General features: G+C 49.4%; 1 protein-coding gene across 1 annotated transcript in view; it reads right to left on the bottom strand.

Annotated features, from left to right (window-relative positions):
- LOC113510332 (ubiquitin carboxyl-terminal hydrolase 32) overlaps positions 1–21,837 on the bottom strand; it is a 61,632-nt gene that overhangs the window by 7,289 nt on the left and 32,506 nt on the right. The window contains exons 9-25 of the mRNA XM_052895925.1: positions 21,674–21,758; positions 21,270–21,406; positions 20,839–21,035; positions 19,514–19,637; positions 19,304–19,429; positions 18,753–18,962; positions 13,043–13,232; positions 12,242–12,356; positions 11,228–11,442; positions 10,555–10,649; positions 5,834–6,126; positions 5,020–5,152; positions 4,517–4,578; positions 3,021–3,160; positions 2,241–2,365; positions 1,285–1,581; positions 22–276 (exon numbers count right to left, since the gene is read on the bottom strand). Of these exons, the coding sequence (XP_052751885.1) occupies positions 22–276; positions 1,285–1,581; positions 2,241–2,365; positions 3,021–3,160; positions 4,517–4,578; positions 5,020–5,152; positions 5,834–6,126; positions 10,555–10,649; positions 11,228–11,442; positions 12,242–12,356; positions 13,043–13,232; positions 18,753–18,962; positions 19,304–19,429; positions 19,514–19,637; positions 20,839–21,035; positions 21,270–21,406; positions 21,674–21,758 (2,799 nt within the window). The remainder of the gene's footprint in view (positions 1–21; positions 277–1,284; positions 1,582–2,240; positions 2,366–3,020; positions 3,161–4,516; positions 4,579–5,019; positions 5,153–5,833; positions 6,127–10,554; positions 10,650–11,227; positions 11,443–12,241; positions 12,357–13,042; positions 13,233–18,752; positions 18,963–19,303; positions 19,430–19,513; positions 19,638–20,838; positions 21,036–21,269; positions 21,407–21,673; positions 21,759–21,837) is intronic.

The raw sequence follows: 21,837 nt of genomic DNA, 5'->3' as shown, positions 1-21,837 counted from the left end.
AGTGATACAGTAAGTAGGTACCGCGGCAGGCGGGTTGGCGTGCGTATCGGAGGCGGCGTCGTCGGAGTCGCTCCCCGAGCTGCACTCCGGCAGCGGCGAGTGGAGGACGGCGGACGAGCGGCGCCGGCTCATCAGCTCCTTGTGCCGGAGCAGCGTCTCCTGCGGCACCGACGCCAGGTACTCCGTCGGCTCCAGGTCTTGGAATGGAAAGTTCACCACCTTCTGCGACTTGATCCACTTGTTGTTCATGTATTGGAATCGCTTCAGGTGGATTATCTGTAAAATATTGTTAGAATTCTTTTACTGTGTGAAATTAGACTAAGGCTGGGGGGAAAGGGATTGTTAGCAATGGGGTTTGACAGCCCCATTGCTAGCAATGTGCATTATTAGGTCGACCTTCACATGGTTCCCCCTGGAAACCATCGTGAACAATTCTTGTCGAATTCGTCACGATGAGCTAACTGACCTGCTTCATCCTCACCTATCATCCTTCACTGGTGCCCCGCCGGTGTATACCGATAGCGCAGGCGGGGTTACCATTTTATTATCATCCATTTAAAAAAAAATTAGACTAAGACTAGTGTCACATTGGGGCGATTTTTAGTCGTCGATCATTCGCAATGAAATAAATAGCAATACATCAAATTGAATACAGTTAAACATTTCAGGTCACAATGCGTTGAAAATTAGTCAGGCAATGATGCAACGCAGCGCAACGCTTGTATCCAGCATTTGATTAGTCATCGGCGCGCAGATTTTCTACAAACGGAAGATCGGCAACGCTAATTTATATGTTTTCGTATACAATGTTTGATATTCGATTCGTATTGATTTCGATTATTGAAGATCGGGTCTTATGTGGTGTTAGCTTAGCCTGGTAGTATTTTTTAAAACAGTATTTACAAGATTTCAAACCGCTTTGAGTATGTTTAAGTTACAGAGATGTTTTCTCCCACGAATGCTCAAGTTACAGAATGAGCTGCCTGTTAATGTTTTGCCAAGAAATTACAGCAGGGGATTCTTCAGAAGGGGATAAAGAGGTCTCGTCGGGGTCCGTAACATGCGTGTAATGCCCTTAGTATTTTAGGCGTTCATAGGACTACGGTAATCCATCAGGTGGGCCGTATGCTTGATATGCCAACTCAGCGGTATAGAAAAAAAGAAAATGCTACATTAAACAAATAGAGTAACGGGGAACGAACGAAAACGTGTGTGCGTAATAATTTAGGTATGTTTGTGTATATTTGCTGGTGTCTGGTGGTTGGCGGGGCGGGCGAGCGGTACCAGGATGGGCGGCGCGCGCCAGATCTGCAGCTTCTTGGTGGCGGGCTGCGCGCTGCGGCAGCGCGTGCACGCGTAGCGCGCGTCCAGCCGCTCCACGCTGGTGAACGCGCGCAGGCAGCTGCGCACGTCCACCGCGCCCGTGCCCGGCGTACCAGGCCCGGCCGCAGCATCCGCGGCACACGCCCGCTCGCGCGTCCACTGGTACTGCAGGTGCAGCGCCGTCGGCTCCCAGTCGATGGCCAGCATCACGCGCCGCCGCAGCACGCTGCCGTCCACGCGGCTGATCTCGCCGGAGCCCTGCGCACCGCACCATATTCCACAAGCTGGTACTGCTACGTCAGTACAGATACTATGTGTGCTGTCCGCACGTTTATCAATTTACCGAACTCGTTATTTCAAATGACGAAAAATCTCGACAAATCCTATTTTGATGTTTTATATTAGTAAAATTTTAATACAAAAGTTCATAATCTATATATGTAAGATATCATCCTCTTCAAATGACGTTTGAACATTTTTATAACAGCCTCCCACAAACCTCCGAAATGAAATGTACAAGATGAATTGAAATGCCAGGAATAAATAAATAATTATATTCCTTCATTAATATCAACGAAATGGAAACTAGCACACACTTTTTTAAATACATAAATGAAATAATAATGGTTCTTGCTGAAAAACAGCGCTGTAGCGCTTCAAGCGCTGCAGCAATATGCTGAGCACGGACCTACATCACAGAACATTGCGACACACACGCGCGCACGCGTACATTATAATTTAATTGCTATCTATTTGTATATAATTATTATTTTCTTTTGTTTGTTTTGTTTTGATTTCTTTTGTTTTTGTTTTGTGCGCTACTGTGTGGGCCGCATGTTTCTTTTGATTAAATTATTTCTTTCTATTTCTTTCTTTCTTTAAATAAAAAAAAAATCCTACTTAGTAGCATTACATACGTCAGGGTAGGAGGAAAGTCTGGTGGCGGGTCGCAGCCTGTGCTGGCCCGCGGTCGGGTCCACCTCCGTGCCTACCTCCGCCTCCACGTCTGAATTCGAACATTTACATGACGAGCTTGTGTTTCCTGATACAGAAATATATCTATACATTCGTGATTGTTCATATTAGAGACATATAGACTTTAAGATGTATATATATGTATATATTTCTTGCTAACGATAAAATAAAAAAATAAACTTTTAAGCTTAATTTTACTGGTTACTTTGTTTCATATATATATATATATATATATATATATATATATATATATATATATATATATATATATATATATATATATATATATATATATATATATATATATATATATATGTAATATTTATGTATTTTTTTATGCCACTTAGAATGGTAAATAAGCTGACGGCTCACTTGATGGAAAGTGGTAACCATCGCTTATAGACATGAGCAGTATTATGGATATAAGAGAGTGTACTATTTCACCCATGATACCCCCTATGCGTTGCCATTCCTGAAGAGTAAGATGTTATTCCTGTATACCCTGTAAATTCACTGCCATATCTCAACCTTCAAACTGCTTCACGGTGGAAACATAAATGGGACAGAGGTGGCCAAGCAAACGTCTTTTGTACAAAGTCTTCTTCTGATTCTGGTTCTATAGTTATTTGTTTATAATATATGAAGTGTACTTGTGTGTATTTGTGTGCGTTGTCTGGCAGGTGTAGGTATTGGGTGGTGAGTACTAGTTTAGGGCACCGTACCGGTGTGCACGAGCGGGCGCGCGGTGGGCGGCAGCACGCAGCCGCGGCACAGCGCCGGCCACGCGCACGCGCCGCACCACGCGCCGCCGCCGCCCACCAGCCGCAGCGTGAACGGGAACGAGTAGCCCAGGCTGTCGTCGCTGCACACACATCACACATCACACATCACGGTACACCACTTGACGCACCTTCGCAACACCCAACATCCGCTACGCAACGTCCGTCGCTTATTTTTAGTGGCATTAATACCTTGCAAGGCGTATAGTCTCTACGCTATGACGCTTAAACGATTACTTGAATGACAAACGTGCACGGTGTTAGTCGATCCATGCACGGGCCTTTAACCATGTAATTTTAGATACAATACATTTAAATAAATACACACAATATCAACAGTGATTTAAAAGAGAGTAACCGTTGAGTTTCTTGCGGACTATTCGCAACAGATAACTTTCTAAACCCTGCAGTAGATTTAAATAAATGACGATTTAAAAGTGCTTGTAAACAAGTGTATTTCAATAAAGATGACTTCAATTTGACCTTTAGTAGAGCGAAGATCCAAGCATTGATGACCAAACAGACAAGGCGCGGTGTTATGGCAACGTAACGACTCTTTCGTGTAGTGTAACTGAGGGTAGTTAGGTACACTGTATGCACTTTAATGTATCGACGTTTTATCGACGAAGATACACTGAATACGGCGTTAGTTTTAATGGAAAATGTGTTTCTAAAAATCACAATTGTCTACGCTTCAAATATATAACATGTGACAGTTTACGAGTCTCTCGCACTATTGTTGCTTTGATTGTCAATTTATTGTCTTGTTTATGGTTGTGTCATCTATCCTTTTGTTTGCATTGTCATGCCTCAATTAATAAACGAAACTAGCAATTTAATTAACAACTTTATTTTACAAACAAATAATTCCCAAATGGAACAACAATATTATAATACGTTCTTAGAATGTATATTGTATGATCACTCTCTGGCTTTCATTATGATTGAACCTCTCTCTTTCTACCTTCCGTTTATGGTACGTGCGTTCGAAAAAGGAACACACCGCGCTCAGTACACAAACAAACAAACACACACACAGAGAGAGAGTGAGTAAGAGAGGAAGGAGGGAGGGAGGGAGGAAGGGAGGGAGGGAGGGAGGGAGGGAGAGAGAGAGGTTAAGGAGAGAGGAGGGGAGGGTGAGAGGGATAGGGAGGGAGGGCGAGGATGAGAGGACCGGCGAGGGGGGGAGGGAGAGGGAGGGATGGTGAGAGGGGAAAGGGGGGAGAGAGGGAGAGGGAGAGAGAGAGATAAACTTCATGTGTAGTAATATCGGTCATATAGTTAGCTATTATTTTTTTTATAATATATAATCATTTATTTTCGTCAAGTTCAAGCGTTAGAACGTGACACGATGGGCGAAGGACAATTGAACAAAATTCCAATTTTAATAAAAAATAAAAACTACAAACATAAATTAATGTTTAACTAAACGTACTTACCAATCGGTGGCATGGTTGGACTGATCATGCGCGGGCGGTCTCGCACTCAGCAGCCTCGCGACCTACGAACCGACGCAAAGAGTAAACAATTAATTAATAATGTCACTGAAATAAGAGACAGACTATACTATATTAGGTTGGCCAAAATGAAGACAGTTGATTCAGATGAATGGTCTGAATCAGACGGCAGATTATTTCCCTACCGGAAATGCACCGCAGCCGTGTAATTAATTAATGATACCGCGCAATGTATTTAAAATTTTACGATCCACACGACGCACGGTGATGATGGCGGTAGTGGGAGTGATGGTGTTGGTGGTAGTGGCGGTAGTGGTGATAGTGACGATGGTGGTAGTGGTGGTGGTGGTTATGGTGTTGGTTGTCGTGGTGGCGGCTGTGGTGGTGGTAGTGGTAGTGGTGGTGACAGTGGTGGTGGTGGTGGTGGTGGTGATGGTAGTGATAGTGGTGACGGTGGTGGTGTTGGTGGCGGAGGTGGCACGTGCCTGCGTCCAGACGGCCGCGTAGAGGTCGCGGCCTGTCATGCGGTTGCGCAGCGGCACCAGCAGCGGCACGCCGAACAGCGCCGGCTTGCAGCGCTGCGACGGCAGGAAGTACGCGTCCGCGCGGCTCTGCTTCCTGACACATTCGCACTCATGCATATTTATTTATATTTACCAAACATTTTTATAAATATTATTATTTCTGCTGGACATAAGGCTTTCTCAAAAGGGGAGTTTTGCTAATAGTCGCCAAGTTTGACAGGCGGGTTGGCGACCGCAGTTTGGCTTCTAGTGATGTTTTAAGAGGGACGCTGCTGTGCATCCCTCGCTTCCCTCAGTCGCGTCTTACGACACCCACGGGAAAGGAAGGGGTGGCCCATTCTATGCCGGGACCTACACGGCTGATAGTACAGGCTACAGTAGTTTTGCTTTGAGTGTCCTAATTGTACCCGAGTAACACGGGCAATCCTACCTGTAAACTAGGCGATTGGTGTGATCACGAAGCCTAACATATATTAATAGGGGGGAAGGGGATTGCTAGCAATATATCCAACCAGGTCGACCTCTTCGCGGTTCTCCCTGGAAACTATCATGATTAATTCCTGATGAATTCATCATGATGTGCTAACTGGCCTGTTTTCATTCTCACCTATCACCCTTCACTGGTGCTCCGCCAGCGTATCCTGTTAGCGCAGGCGGGGTTACCATACCATTTTCACCCATCAAAAAAAAAAACATATATTAATAAGCCTAAGATATTTTAATAAAAATAGATAACAAATCCATGCATTTCTCAAACGGCTATGCATACACTTACCTATGCACTGCAATTAAATACTGCAACGAGCCCTTCTGGATCGGACTCTCCATCTCGTTCATCTGGCACATGTTAGACGGAGACGAACAGAACTTGACCTTGCCCAGTCTTGGTGTCGACGGTTTCATATTGAGAGACTTGACACTCAGGGTGGGCGAGCTGCCGATGTTTCGCTTCAGACCCTTTGGCAACGTATTGCTGCGGTAGTCCGGGTTGTCACTGTACGTGTGGTCCTGGTTGCCGTAGAAGGTGTTCGGCGGACTCTGCGACACCAGAATTTCTGACCTCGACCGCTGGAATTCACCATCGATTAATATTATAGTTCACGTCGTACGTGACCAAAGCATTGTTAAGCTGGTTTATATACGTTCTACGAATACTTGCAGATTTGAGGTAAGGAAGGATATTTATTTAATTTAAACTTTAACGCACTGTGCGTTAAAGTTTAAATTCTATGTACACATGGCGTACTTAACATAGGACGGTGTTCTTTACTAGTTAATCATTATATCTCATTATAGTTATTATAAAGAGAGTGCTTCATGTAAGACAATGTGACAATGAGGATCCAATCCTTTGACAAAATTAATTTAAATACATAAATATGAGATTATTTAAAAAAAAAAAAAAGAACTAAAGCGCTGTATAATAACAATTTATATATAAAAATCTTAAGGGTCAAAAATTCTTATTCAATTATCGGGGGAAAACAATTTTTTTTATTTGTAAATTTGAATTAACTGCAGTGTCTATTAGGGGTGTAAAATGGGTTATGAAAAATTAAACACCTATTGTTTACCCGAATATTAAATTGCATAAAATCCGTTGTACTATTTTCTTGTAATGACAACAATAGAAAGTCATAAAGATATTAAATAGAAAATTTAAAATTGTTTTTTTTTTTTGTCATTACCTATTTCTAACACTAATAGCACAAGCTTCTAAATTAAATAAACAAATAGCAAATATGCGAGGAAAACAAGTAATATGTATAGATTTTATTATGGTTCTTGTTTTACGATGAACAATTCACTTACAGTGTTTTACATAGCTAATTTAATATTTTTTTTAAAGTAACACAAACATTATCAAGCTTAAGTGTGCATCCTCTCATTTGTAAATAGAGGTATTATTATAATACTTGGCGAATTCAATTTTTTTTTATAAAACTTAGAATGGCAAACAAGCTGACGGCCCACCTGATGGAAAATGGTAACCGTCGCCTATAGACATGAGCAGTATTATCGACATAACAGAGTATACTGTTTCGTCCATGATACCCCCCATGCGTTGCCATTCCTGAGGACTCGGATGTTATTCCTCCGTACCCAGTAAATTCACGCCATATCCCACCCTTCAAACCGAAACACAACAATGCAAACACAACTGCTTCACGGTAGAAACACGAATGGGACAGAGGTACCCAAGCAATCGACTTTTGTACAAAGTCTCCCCCTGGTAAATTTCAATTTCAAAATGAATGCTATTATATTAAAAATAAATCGTCAAAACCAACTTACAATGCTTGAAGCAATCTCTAATATAATATGTACACATCGAATACTAATATAATACAAAATGTACATTAAGCTCGAGGCATCATTCCCTCTCATTGAAAATTTTATTTATAATTTAGCAAATCCATAATAACAATCACAGAGAACTAAATTATAAAATATTGTTAATTCAATTCTATCTAGAGGTAAAGAATGACACTTCGCACGTTTAAGACCGCATCGCAAAATCATATTTCCCACATGTGGACCGGCATTTATTATCTATTTAAACTACTGTACATAGTACCCATCCGTGGACACGCGGGACGGTAATGTTGCGGAGTGAACCACCGGTGGGCAAGCGGTCTTTAACGTGTTAAGAATCGAGCCCATTTCTTTTTTTTTTTCCAAAGATATACAAAAATATTCGAATAATGCTAGAACAAAAATGCAGAGTCTATAGCGTGGCGACGTCACAGTAGTTCGTGTAAATATGCAATGAGTGACAGATGATGAATGCTATTCTAAATCAATGTTTCCCAACCATTTTTGTGCCACGCCCCACTTGAACATTTCTAAAATTTTTATACCCACATACATAATTTTTCCCGACAAAGTTTACTTGACGACTCTAATTGCTTAGTTGATATTTTAGTACCGTCAAACAAAATTATACCTGCATTTTTTTTGTTAAATTTGACACGAGCAAGATGATTAAAAACGCTTCGAGTCCATTTTTTAATTGCCCCACCCCTGCCCCTAACTATCAAATTGCCCCCCTGTGGGGCGTGGCCCTCACGTTGGGAATCACCGTTCTAAATTATACTTTACGCACATTGAAATACACGATAATTTGGTATGAACATGAATTTGTAATGTGTAACCTACCTTCAATAATGTTTTTTTAAGGTCGGTTCGATTTAGGAAACTTAGAACTTGCGTTTTAAACTACAGATGGAGTATTTAAAATATGACCTATACGTTTATTTAGAAATACTTTTTAAATTTCGCTATGTACTATTTTTTTTTTATTGACAGATACGCCTCTAGAAAATTAGTAGTTAGTATATTTATTTATTTATTTATATTTATTAGCATGTCACGTGGTACAAATTATTTATTTTCTTATTTATTGACTTTTGTACAAAGTCTCCCTGTGGTAAAAATTAAAAACTCGAGCAAACCTATTATGACTATTAGCATGTTATCACATTCTTCCAAATTGAGAAATTAGCACGAATAAAAGAGACAAAACAATACAATATACCAATCAAATAGATTTATTAGTTAATTCCACGTTTTCATGTCTATGAGGGTTAGTATTTTTTTACAATTTGTTTTTAGTAACCCACACCAATTACCATTTAAACTGCGTACGATTAACGTATTTTCCCGCCACTTCTATCTCACTCACACTAACTGTACATTCAAATAAGCAGAGTGAGACGGCGAGTTCGATTCCTTCATCATCGACCTGTGTTGTTTCTTGTAATGCAAAATGATATTGTAGTTTCATGTTTTGTATTTCATTGAGGGGCACTTTTATAGCATATGGTGCGGTTTTATGGCCATAGTGGAAAAATATAGCTCGTTTTGAAAGTACACAATGAAAAATCATCATACAAAATAAAAAATCCACTTAAATTTTGACAAAATTATGATTATTATGGTTTAAAAACTAAACTGCTGAATATAGGGTTTTAATTATTCAATGGCTATATCTAATATGTATGGCATAAAAGCGCCCAATATGAGATTTTTTTTTAATACAACTTAGAATGGCAAACAAGCTGACGGCCCACCTGATGTAAAGTGGTAACCGTCGCCTATAGACACGAGCAGTACCATGGACATAACAGAGTACACTGTTTCACCCATGATACCCCCCATGCGTTGCCATTCCTGAGGACTCAGGTGTTATTCCTCTGTACCCGGTAAATTCACTGTCATATCCCACCCTTCAAACCGAAACACAGCCATGCAAACACAACTGCTTCACGGTTGAAACACGAATATGAAAAAAAAAACAACAAAAAGAGAACAACAAATTGCTACAGCTGTTTTATCTTGTTGTAGATGGATTAAATGTTATGATAGCTACTCTCCACACTCTATAATCTCAAATTACATACATTCTAAGTTCTATTTACTGTTAGAGAAAAAAAAAAACTAATTATTGTAAAAAAAAAACTATGTCAGATTAATTATACATCCAGAGGCGATATTTCCTTACTCTGCCATTTCACTGGTTCCTTTGACTTTTGGTGCTTTAACACATTTAATATATATTTACTGAGAGTGACAGGCTGATGGTAGACATGGCGGGTAATGGAAATAACCATAAGCTTAGACATACCTCCTTTTACATTATATAGATAGAGTTTCGAGCCTCAATAACGGGTCAACTTTTTGCCAGCTAATTGTCAAATTAGCTGACTTGTTTTTTTATCAGTGTTTTATTTACTTACACACATAATGTATCTTGATGTATTATTTAATAAATAAATGAGTGTTTACGCATTGAAAAGATGCAGAAATTATAAGACAAAATAAATATAGAAGTTATAAAGGAATCACTCATAACTATTTATCATGCAAAATTGTATGAAAAATTTGACCTGTTTTTCTCGAAGCATTTGTATGGAGACACTCTATCTATATAATTTAAGATTAGAATACCATTCCTTTGGACTTTTATGGTAACAATTTTGACAAACGAAATGTTAAACTCCATTTTCTGCGCCGATTTCGGCACGAACAAAACACGAAATCGAGTCCGAAAAATCGGAATTTCATTTCTTGGCAGACCCCCTGGAAGCAACGTTATTTTAATTAAAAAAAAATCTTTATTCTTAAATATTGAACAGTAAAAAACAACACCATTCTTCCCAAGGGTTACCAAGGGTTCTTCTATATTTCTTTTGTTACGGAACCCTAAAAATGGCGTAGAAAATATTGCATTATTGCTGCATGTCACCTGTAACATTTGATTTTACATAATTTTATTCGCGACACAGTTTTATAACTTCTGCGGATATCGTCGTTTTTTCAATAAAATTGTAATCAATGTTTTTGTTTCAAATAAAGAATTATTATTATGAATTACTATCAGAGAGCGGAACAATGTGTGGACGCGTGTGTGCACGTGTGTGGGCGTGTGTGGGCGTGTGTGGGCGTGTGTGCGCGGCGCGTGTGCGTGTGCGTGTGCGTGTGCCGGTAGCTAACCTTGAAGCAGAAGAGTGCGGGCATGCAGAGTGAGGAAGGATTGCCGGCGCGAGGCACACTCACCTCCGCCCACGGGCTGCCCTCCTCGCACCACCCTGCACCACGCATATTCTGATTATTGCTTTATTCAATTCATTGTTACTACGTGACATTATTTTTTCCCTATCACAGTGATATAATATATTTTTTTGTATGGCAAACGAGCTGACGGCCCACCGGATGGTAAGTGGTAACCGTCGCCTATAGACATGAGCTGTATATAACTATGGACATAACAGAGTATACTGTTTCACCCATGATACCTCCCATGCGTTGCCATTCCTGAGGACTCAGGTGTTATTCCTCTGTACTCTGTAAATTCACTGCCATATCCCACTCTTCAAACCGAAACACAGCCATGCAAACACAACTGAATTTACAGGGTACAGAGGAATAACACTCGAGTTCTCAGGAATGACAACGCATGGGGGGTATCATGGGTGAAACAGTATACTCTATTATGTCCATGGTACTGCTTATGTCTATAGGCGACGGTTACCACTTTCCATCAGGTGGGCCATCAGCTTGTTTGCCATTTTAAGTTGTATAAAAAATCTATCTTAAAAATAAGCAAAATTTTAGTGGCCTGTAAGTGTTATATATAAAAAGAGACTAGTAACAGGTGTGGTCTGACCGTTGTGCTGCGGCGCGTGGTCACAGTCGGAGGCCGCGCCGCTGGCGTCGCTGCAGTGGTTGCAATCGGTACAGCCGGCGCAGTCGGTGCAGTGGCTGCATTCCGGACGCGGCGTCTCGTAGGCATACAGCTCGTTGGCGGTGGCGGCGCTAATCTTGGCGCCGTCGTCGCATATGCGGCCGATGGTTGCACCAGACAGCTCCGCGATCAACATACTGGCACACAGGGTTTTTATATAAAAAAAAAAAAAAAAATTACTTAATTTGTGACTACATTGATATTGACCATTAATATGCCTATTCTTATTTTAAAACGAAAAGTTCCATGTGAACTTTAGTTTTTAAATATTTGAATTTAGAACATGAAATCATGTATCGATAAGTAGAAAGAAGGATGCGTCACAAATGAAAGTACCAAATGAAAATATGACCAAATAAACGTAATTATTCACAAAAAGTATTAGAATCACTTCAAAATTGTCAAAAAAATACATAAATGTTTCCACTTCTACTAACTCCTAATAAAAAAATATATTTCAAATATATATCACAACTTGATGTAATCGCTCCATATAAGGTATTTTCATGAAACCATCTTATGTAGCTTTCTTTTGTTCAACATATAAGTATCATGCAGATAATTTCATCATGTAGACATATTAAGTTCGATTTGATGGGACCATATTAATATATACACATACATACAATCGACGATAATGTAGATTTTGACTCGTAGTTTATTTTAATGGATGATAATGGAATGGTAACCCCGCCTGTGCTAACAGTACACGCTGGCGGGACACCAGTGACGGACGAAAGGTGAGAATGAAAAGTCAGGCCAGTTAGCCCATCGTGATGAATACACCTGGAGAGCATGATGGTTTCCAGGGGGGCAACGAGGAGGACGACCTGACAGGATATTTTTTGACAGATTGCTCTCTATGGAAGTGGCAGCCTGTATCACTAACAATGCCTTCCCTCCGGTTTACATAGTTAACATTATTTCGGCACTCACCACTCCGGCGGGAGCTCACACAATTCTGAGAGCTTATTTTTGAGGTCCAAATATGTCCCCTCCGTGTTGACACGCACCCCGTACTTGACTGGTACCGAACCGTCTAACCGCATCACTACGAACGACCAACGACAAATATTGTCATTTTTTTTATGCTACTTCGAATGGCAAATAAGTTGACGGCCCACCTGATGGAAAGTGGTAACCGTCGCCTATAGACATGAGCAGTACCATGGACATAACAGAGTATACTGTTTCGCCCATGATACCCCCACTCGTTGCCATTCCTGAGGACTCAGGTGTTATTCCTCTGTATATTGTAAGTTTACACATCACTTGACCTTAACGTTGTAAATTTTATTTAAAAAAGAAACTGTTTACATTGAATAATTGTTATTGTGTACAAGTAGCGCTGCCAGTGAAACCTGGTACACCTGGATACAGTATATATTTGGGTACCGCGACACAGATGGCGAAAAGATATTTTTGTATTTTATCTTTGTGTTCTATTCTCATAATTATGTAACTTATTTGGTTGTATTGTAGTATTTTTATTGTAAATTTACGTGTCATAGAAGACTCAAATAAAGTGTTTATCTATCTATCCATCTATCTATGTACACATAAAATTGTCCTTCGAATCGGATTATTGATGGAATAATACACCCGTACTATCCATCAGTAATCCGGTTCGAAGGACCATTTTGTGTTATGGTTATACTGTGTCGCCCATTAAGTAAATAAATATATTGAAATTCTTCAAAATCTATAATAATAAGATCGAAAGAAGTTCGTACTCACCGCGCACCTCACACCGCAACGAGGACTCCATGGGCAGCGGTAGACTGAGCATATTGAAGGCGTCGAAGCGCACGGACTCGTGGCCGCAGGTGTCGCAGCGCACCTTGGACTTGAGCTGCCCGTAGAACAGGTCCGTCATGATAGACTGGTTGCGGGCTGTGTGGCTCGCCCACGCCTCCGCCGCCACCTCCTGCACCACATCGTGAACATTATATCACTATTGTAATAACATGGTAATGGTTGAGGTCCTCGTGCAGCGCGTCCAGCAGCCAGGCGAGCAGCTCCTGCGCGTCGTGCTGGTGCTGGTGGTGGTGGTGGTGGTGGTGGTGGTGGTACCTGGTCGGGGCGGCCGTCGGAGTCGCGGTGCGGCGGCGGCGGCGCGGGGCGCGGCGCGGCGCGGTTGAGGTCCTCGTGCAGCGCGTCCAGCAGCCAGGCGAGCAGCTCCTGCGCGTCGTGCTGGTGCTGGTGGTGGTGGTGGTGGTGGTGGTGGTGGTACCTGGTCGGGGCGGCCGTCGGAGTCGCGGTGCGGCGGCGGCGGCGCGGGGCGCGGCGCGGCGCGGTTGAGGTCCTCGTGCAGCGCGTCCAGCAGCCAGGCGAGCAGCTCCTGCGCGTCGTGCTGGTGCTGGTGGTGGTGGTGGTGGTGGTGGTGGTGGTGGTGGTACCTGGTCGGGGCGGCCGTCGGAGTCGCGGTGCGGCGGCGGCGGCGCGGGGGGAGGCGCGGCGCGGTTGAGGTCCTCGTGCAGCGCGTCCAGCAGCCAGGCGAGCAGCTCCTGCGCGTCGTGCTGGTGCTGGTGGTGGTGGTGGTGGTGGTGGTGGTGGTGGTGGTACCTGGTCGGGGCGGCCGTCGGAGTCGCGGTGCGGCGGCGGCGGCGCGGGGCGCGGCGCGGCGCGGTTGAGGTCCTCGTGCAGCGCGTCCAGCAGCCAGGCGAGCAGCTCCTGCGCGTCGTGCTGGTGCTGGTGGTGGTGGTGGTGGTGGTGGTGGTGGTGGTGGTACCTGGTCGGGGCGGCCGTCGGAGTCGCGGTGCGGCGGCGGCGGCGCGGGCCGCGGCGCGGCGAGGTTGTGGTCCTCGTGCAGCGCGTCCAGCAGCCAGGCGAGCAGCTCCTGCGCGTCGTGCTGGTGCTGGTGGTGGTGGTGGTGGTGGTGGTGGTGGTGGTGGTACTGGTCGGGGCGGCCGTCGGAGTCGCGGTGCGGCGGCGGCGGCGCGGGCGCGGCGCGGCGCGGTTGAGGTCCTCGTGCAGCGCGTCCAGCAGCCAGGCGAGCAGCTCCTGCGCGTCGTGCTGGTGCTGGTGGTGGTGGTGGTGGTGGTGGTGGTGGTGGTGGTACCTGGTCGGGGCGGCCGTCGGAGTCGCGGTGCGGCGGCGGCGGCGCGGGCGCGGCGCGGCGCGGTTGAGGTCCTCGTGCAGCGCGTCCAGCAGCCAGGCGAGCAGCTCCTGCGCGTCGTGCTGGTGCTGGTGGTGGTGGTGGTGGTGGTGGTGGTGGTGGTGGTACCTGGTCGGGGCGGCCGTCGGAGTCGCGGTGCGGCGGCGGCGGCGGGGGGCGCGGCGCGGCGCGGTTGAGGTCCTCGTGCAGCGCGTCCAGCAGCCAGGCGAGCAGCTCCTGCGCGTCGTGCTGGTGCTGGTGGTGGTGGTGGTGGTGGTGGTGGTGGTGGTGGTACCTGGTCGGGGCGGCCGTCGGAGTCGCGGTGCGGCGGCGGCGGCGCGGCGCGGCGCGGCGCGGTTGAGGTCCTCGTGCAGCGCGTCCAGCAGCCAGGCGAGCAGCTCCTGCGCGTCGTGCTGGTGCTGGTGGTGGTGGTGGTGGTGGTGGTGGTGGTGGTGGTACCTGGTCGGGGCGGCCGTCGGAGTCGCGGTGCGGCGGCGGCGGCGCGGGCGCGGCGCGGCGCGGTTGAGGTCCTCGTGCAGCGCGTCCAGCAGCCAGGCGAGCAGCTCCTGCGCGTCGTGCTGGTGCTGGTGGTGGTGGTGGTGGTGGTGGTGGTGGTACCTGGTCGGGGCGGCCGTCGGAGTCGCGGTGCGGCGGCGGCGGCGCGGGGCGCGGCGCGGCGCGGTTGAGGTCCTCGTGCAGCGCGTCCAGCAGCCAGGCGAGCAGCTCCTGCGCGTCGTGCTGGTGCTGGTGGTGGTGGTGGTGGTGGTGGTGGTGGTGGTGGTACCTGGTCGGGGCGGCCGTCGGAGTCGCGGTGCGGCGGCGGCGGCGCGGGGGCGGCGCGGCGCGGTTGAGGTCCTCGTGCAGCGCGTCCAGCAGCCAGGCGAGCAGCTCCTGCGCGTCGTGCTGGTGCTGGTGGTGGTGGTGGTGGTGGTGGTGGTGGTGGTGGTACCTGGTCGGGGCGGCCGTCGGAGTCGCGGTGCGGCGGCGGCGGCGCGGGCGCGGCGCGGCGCGGTTGAGGTCCTCGTGCAGCGCGTCCAGCAGCCAGGCGAGCAGCTCCTGCGCGTCGTGCTGGTGCTGGTGGTGGTGGTGGTGGTGGTGGTGGTCCTGGTTGGAGCAGGGCGTGGCCGGCGGCGTCGTCGCGGTGCGGCGGCGGCGGCGCGGGCGCGGCGCGGCGCGGTTGAGGTCCTCGTGCAGCGCGTCCAGCAGCCAGGCGAGCAGCTCCTGCGCGTCGTGCTGGTGCTGGTGGTGGTGGTGGTGGTGGTGGTGGTGGTACCTGGTCGGGGCGGCCGTCGGAGTCGCGGTGCGGCGGCGGCGGCGCGGGGCGCGGCGCGGCGCGGTTGAGGTCCTCGTGCAGCGCGTCCAGCAGCCAGGCGAGCAGCTCCTGCGCGTCGTGCTGGTGCTGGTGGTGGTGGTGGTGGTGGTGGTGGTGGTGGTACCTGGTCGGGGCGGCCGTCGGAGTCGCGGTGCGGCGGCGGCGGCGCGGGGCGCGGCGCGGCGCGGTTGAGGTCCTCGTGCAGCGCGTCCAGCAGCCAGGCGAGCAGCTCCTGCGCGTCGTGCTGGTGCTGGTGGTGGTGGTGGTGGTGGTGGTGGTGGTACCTGGTCGGGGCGGCCGTCGGAGTCGCGGTGCGGCGGCGGCGGCGCGGGGCGCGGCGCGGCGCGGTTGAGGTCCTCGTGCAGCGCGTCCAGCAGCCAGGCGAGCAGCTCCTGCGCGTCGTGCTGGTGCTGGTGGTGGTGGTGGTGGTGGTGGTGGTGGTGGTGGTACCTGGTCGGGGCGGCCGTCGGAGTCGCGGTGCGGCGGCGGCGGCGCGGGCGCGGCGCGGCGCGGTTGAGGTCCTCGTGCAGCGCGTCCAGCAGCCAGGCGAGCAGCTCCTGCGCGTCGTGCTGGTGCTGGTGGTGGTGGTGGTGGTGGTGGTGGTGGTGGTGGTACCTGGTCGGGGCGGCCGTCGGAGTCGCGGTGCGGCGGCGGCGGCGCGGGGCGCGGCGCGGCGCGGTTGAGGTCCTCGTGCAGCGCGTCCAGCAGCCCGGCGAGCAGCTCCTGCGCGTCGTGCTGGTGCTGGTGGTGGTGGTGGTGGTGGTGGTGGTGGTGGTACCTGGTCGGGGCGGCCGTCGGAGTCGCGGTGCGGCGGCGGCGGCGCGGGCGCGGCGCGGCGCGGTTGAGGTCCTCGTGCAGCGCGTCCAGCAGCCAGGCGAGCAGCTCCTGCGCGTCGTGCTGGTGCTGGTGGTGGTGGTGGTGGTGGTGGTGGTGGTGGTGGTACCTGGTCGGGGCGGCCGTCGGAGTCGCGGTGCGGCGGCGGCGGCGCGGGGCGCGGCGCGGCGCGGTTGAGGTCCTCGTGCAGCGCGTCCAGCAGCCAGGCGAGCAGCTCCTGCGCGTCGTGCTGGTGGTGGTGGTGGTACCTGGTCGGGGCGGCCGTCGGAGTCGCGGTGCGGCGGCGGCGGCGCGGGGCGCGGCGCGGCGCGGTTGAGGTCCTCGTGCAGCGCGTCCAGCAGCCAGGCGAGCAGCTCCTGCGCGTCGTGCTGGTGCTGGTGGTGGTGGTGGTGGTGGTGGTGGTGGTACCTGGTCGGGGCGGCCGTCGGAGTCGCGGTGGGCGGCGGCGCGGGCGCGGCGCGGCGCGGTTGAGGTGCAGCGCGTCCAGCAGCCAGGCGAGCAGCTCCTGCGCGTCGTGCTGGTGCTGGTGGTGGTGGTGGTGGTGGTGGTGGTGGTACCTGGTCGGGGCGGCCGTCGGAGTCGCGGTGCGGCGGCGGCGGCGCGGGGCGCGGCGCGGCGCGGTTGAGGTCCTCGTGCAGCGCGTCCAGCAGCCAGGCGAGCAGCTCCTGCGCGTCGTGCTGGTGCTGGTGGTGGTGGTGGTGGTGGTGGTGGTGGTGGTGGTACCTGGTCGGGGCGGCCGTCGGAGTCGCGGTGCGGCGGCGGCGGCGCGGGCGCGGCGCGGCGCGGTTGAGGTCCTCGTGCAGCGCGTCCAGCAGCCAGGCGAGCAGCTCCTGCGCGTCGTGCTGGTGCTGGTGGTGGTGGTGGTGGTGGTGGTGGTGGTGGTGGTACCTGGTCGGGGCGGCCGTCGGAGTCGCGGTGCGGCGGCGGCGGCGCGGGCGCGGCGCGGCGCGGTTGAGGTCCTCGTGCAGCGCGTCCAGCAGCCAGGCGAGCAGCTCCTGCGCGTCGTGCTGGTGCTGGTGGTGGTGGTGGTGGTGGTGGTGGTGGTGGTGGTACCTGGTCGGGGCGGCCGTCGGAGTCGCGGTGCGGCGGCGGCGGCGCGGGCGCGGCGCGGCGCGGTTGAGGTCCTCGTGCAGCGCGTCCAGCAGCCAGGCGAGCAGCTCCTGCGCGTCGTGCTGGTGCTGGTGGTGGTGGTGGTGGTGGTGGTGGTGGTGGTGGTACCTGGTCGGGGCGGCCGTCGGAGTCGCGGTGCGGCGGCGGCGGCGCGGGAGCGGGGAGGCGCGGTTGAGGTCCTCGTGCAGCGCGTCCAGCAGCCAGGCGAGCAGCTCCTGCGCGTCGTGCTGGTGCTGGTGGTGGTGGTGGTGGTGGTGGTGGTGGTGGTGGTACCTGGTCGGGGCGGCCGTCGGAGTCGCGGTGCGGCGGCGGCGGCGCGGGCGCGGCGCGGCGCGGTTGAGGTCCTCGTGCAGCGCGTCCAGCAGCCAGGCGAGCAGCTCCTGCGCGTCGTGCTGGTGCTGGTGGTGGTGGTGGTGGTGGTGGTGGTGGTGGTGGTACCTGGTCGGGGCGGCCGTCGGAGTCGCGGTGCGGCGGCGGCGGCGCGGGCGCGGCGCGGCGCGGTTGAGGTCCTCGTGCAGCGCGTCCAGCAGCCAGGCGAGCAGCTCCTGCGCGTCGTGCTGGTGCTGGTGGTGGTGGTGGTGGTGGTGGTGGTGGTGGTGGTACCTGGTCGGGGCGGCCGTCGGAGTCGCGGTGCGGCGGCGGCGGCGCGGGGCGCGGCGCGGCGCGGTTGAGGTCCTCGTGCAGCGCGTCCAGCAGCCAGGCGAGCAGCTCCTGCGCGTCGTGCTGGTGCTGGTGGTGGTGGTGGTGGTGGTGGTGGTGGTACCTGGTCGGGGCGGCCGTCGGAGTCGCGGTGCGGCGGCGGCGGCGCGGGGCGCGGCGCGGCGCGGTTGAGGTCCTCGTGCAGCGCGTCCAGCAGCCAGGCGAGCAGCTCCTGCGCGTCGTGCTGGTGCTGGTGGTGGTGGTGGTGGTGGTGGTGGTGGTGGTGGTACCTGGTCGGGGCGGCCGTCGGAGTCGCGGTGCGGCGGCGGCGGCGCGGGCGCGGCGCGGCGCGGTTGAGGTCCTCGTGCAGCGCGTCCAGCAGCCAGGCGAGCAGCTCCTGCGCGTCGTGCTGGTGCTGGTGGTGGTGGTGGTGGTGGTGGTGGTGGTGGTGGTACCTGGTCGGGGCGGCCGTCGGAGTCGCGGTGCGGCGGCGGCGGCGCGGGGCGCGGCGCGGCGCGGTTGAGGTCCTCGTGCAGCGCGTCCAGCAGCCAGGCGAGCAGCTCCTGCGCGTCGTGCTGGCCGCCGCCGCCGAGCGCGCGCGCGTGCCGCGCCACCACCCAGCGCACGCGCAGCGGCGCCACCGACCGCGCCGTGCTCGACCACACCTGCACACCGCACCCACCACTACATATCCCTGTACCGGAACTAGTTAACAAACATATTCACATGTACATGATGTCGTAACAGGCATCAAGGGAGTACGAGGGATGAGCAGCAACGTCCCTCTTGAAACATCTCCAAAACCTAACTGCGGTTGCCAATCCGCCTGCCAAATGTGGCAATCACTAGCAAAACCCTTCAAGGGAAAGAAAGCTTATGCTCAGTAGTAGACAGTTAAAGACAGATATGATGATGATGATATATACTAGTGACATCTGTATGTATATGATCATCAAATACCTATAAACGGAAAATATCATAAGAATTAATATGCTAATATACAGACCTCTTTGCAGAGTTCCCCATATCGTAACGCGAGCGCGCCCTTCGTTCCGAGCGGGTTAGTGGTATTTACTTCATACAGGTGCATGCCTGAGTTGAAGTAGCGCCGTAGCGGACCCGTATTCCATACCTGATAACATAAAAATAAGTCATCGAAACTTCAAGGCGGGGGATATGGATAAGAAATATAAAAAATTGCGCTGCTAGTACGTACAGCTTGCATGGCAGCATTCATGAAACAAGTGTTTCCGAGGTTGTGCAGACCAGTGGCGCCGGGTAGCTGTGCCGTCGACAACGTATCACGCCGCTCTTGTCGGTCCCACCCTGATGCCGCAGCCCTATCACCCACACAAATGACATTGTTAGATAGATAGATAGACAATTTATTTACATTACTTACAGCACACAAATTACAATAAAAAAAAAACATACACGTAATACACAGCAAAAGAGACAAAAGAATAAAAATAAAAAAAGCACAAATAAAAAATAAATACAAAAACAAAATACATAATCTAACAATCTCCTTTGTTAACATTCCTTCATGCGTGTGCCATAGTAACACAAAATGGTCACAGCTCAGTTTATTGCTTTGCCCTTAAAAGAGCAAAACACTGATATTCTGCTGTGGCCAAGAGTCAGTCGCGAAACTTTTCATAAAAAATTTACAATATAAATATATATATATATATATATATATATATATATATATATCGCCTGGCTCTTGTCGGTCCCACCCTGATGCCGCAGCCCTATCACCCACACAAATAACATTGTTTATAGATGCTTTATTTACATTACCTTAAAAAAAAAAACATACACGAATACACAGCAAAAGAGACAAAAGAATAAAAATAAAAAAAGCACAAATAAAAAATAAATACAAAACAAAATATAATCTGTTAACATTCCTTCATGTGTGCCATAGTAACACAAAATGGTCAGTCAAAACACTGATATTCGCGAAGAGTCAGTCGCGAAACTTTTCATAAAAAATTTACAATATATATATATATATATATATATATATATATATATATATATATATATATATATATATATATATATATATATATATATATATATATATATATATATATATATATATATATATATATATATATATATATATATATATATATATATATATATATATATATATATATAAATAAAGTAGTTTACATACGATAATTAAAGCATTCAAATCTCATAATTTAATTATCGTATGTAAACTACTACAGGGTATTCCAAAATTTTTATAGTGTCGGTAATCAGCACTATGAGCATTAGTTTAAGAAATTAATATCATAATTCGGGCCATGTTCTCTCATGGTGACATTAGGAAGGCTGCTATAAAATGTAGGTGCTCTTCAATAACATTCACATAAAGTCAACACGTCGATAATACAAAAGGATCTATAAACCTTCGGGATATAAGAGATCCGAGTTGCGGTACTGCAGTACTGGCACCTTCATAGTTCAAGAAACAAGTCTTTTGGTGGTCTGTGGGAGGCAGACGTAAAGTAATCTAGTACGTACCCGAGCGCGCCAATCTCCTCTGGCCAAGTGAGGTCTGGGTTGCGACGCTCGAGCAACAGAGCGGAGGAGGGCGGCAGGTTCAGGTCTTGCAGGGTGGGCCGCTCGTCGTCCAGTAGTACTGCGCCGCCACCGCCCACCGCCCACAGCCGCACGTCCTCGCGCGGCAGCCCCAACGCGCCGCACAGAAATGTCCACACCTGACGACATAGCACACCTCTCACTGTCACACTCACATGTACGACGTGACGTTGTGACGTTTACTCGACAGTACCAGAAAAGGTACTGTAGGTACCACTAAAATTGACACTACTGTATTAGAAAAGCATCCACATTGTTACGATGTAGTCTGATTAATAATAATACAATGATCCAGATGTGAGAACATGAAGTTTATTGACTGAAGACAGTGATTGAATACATTGTGTGTATACCTGTTTGACAGTGGCAAGGCGCGAGAAAGCAGCGCAGTAGGCGAGCTGCCGCTCAGGAGGCGCGGGGGCGGGGGCGAGCGGCACGCTGCTGTACATGGACACTCCCGCGCCGCCCAACGCACTCACCGGGCTTATTCCTGTACATTTGTTCTTTATTTATTCGACCATCGAGTACATAATAAAATCAGTCCTTAATTTTGGTGGAAAATGGGAAGCTGCGGTTAAAAGGTTAAATGAACATGTAGTACAGCTTTTTTTAGAGAAATTTCTTTTGATTAAAGTATGAAATTGTTAGGAATTCAACATTTAAACTTTTAAATATGTTGTTTAAATAAATAATTATGTAAGCAATATATTTTTAGGTTATAACAGTAGGTTAAGTGTAATTACAATTTTTTACTCACTCTGTGTGTTTGTGACATGTCGTAATATTTTCAATTGTAGAGGGTACAGTTCTAATTCAACGTCCGAGTTAGGCGGCCTTATCACCTGAAATAAATTTTACTTTAATTATTAATTAAATAAAAAAAAAAAAACATACATTGGCAAATTCATAATTTACTGGTTT

This window comes from Galleria mellonella, unplaced genomic scaffold (assembly GCF_026898425.1).
Source record: "Galleria mellonella isolate WM207_F2 unplaced genomic scaffold, CSIRO_AGI_GalMel_v1 utg312, whole genome shotgun sequence".
Lineage (NCBI taxonomy): Eukaryota > Metazoa > Arthropoda > Insecta > Lepidoptera > Pyralidae > Galleria > Galleria mellonella.
Note: the sequence above shows the minus strand (reverse complement) of the source record. Positions and strands in the feature narration are given on the sequence as shown.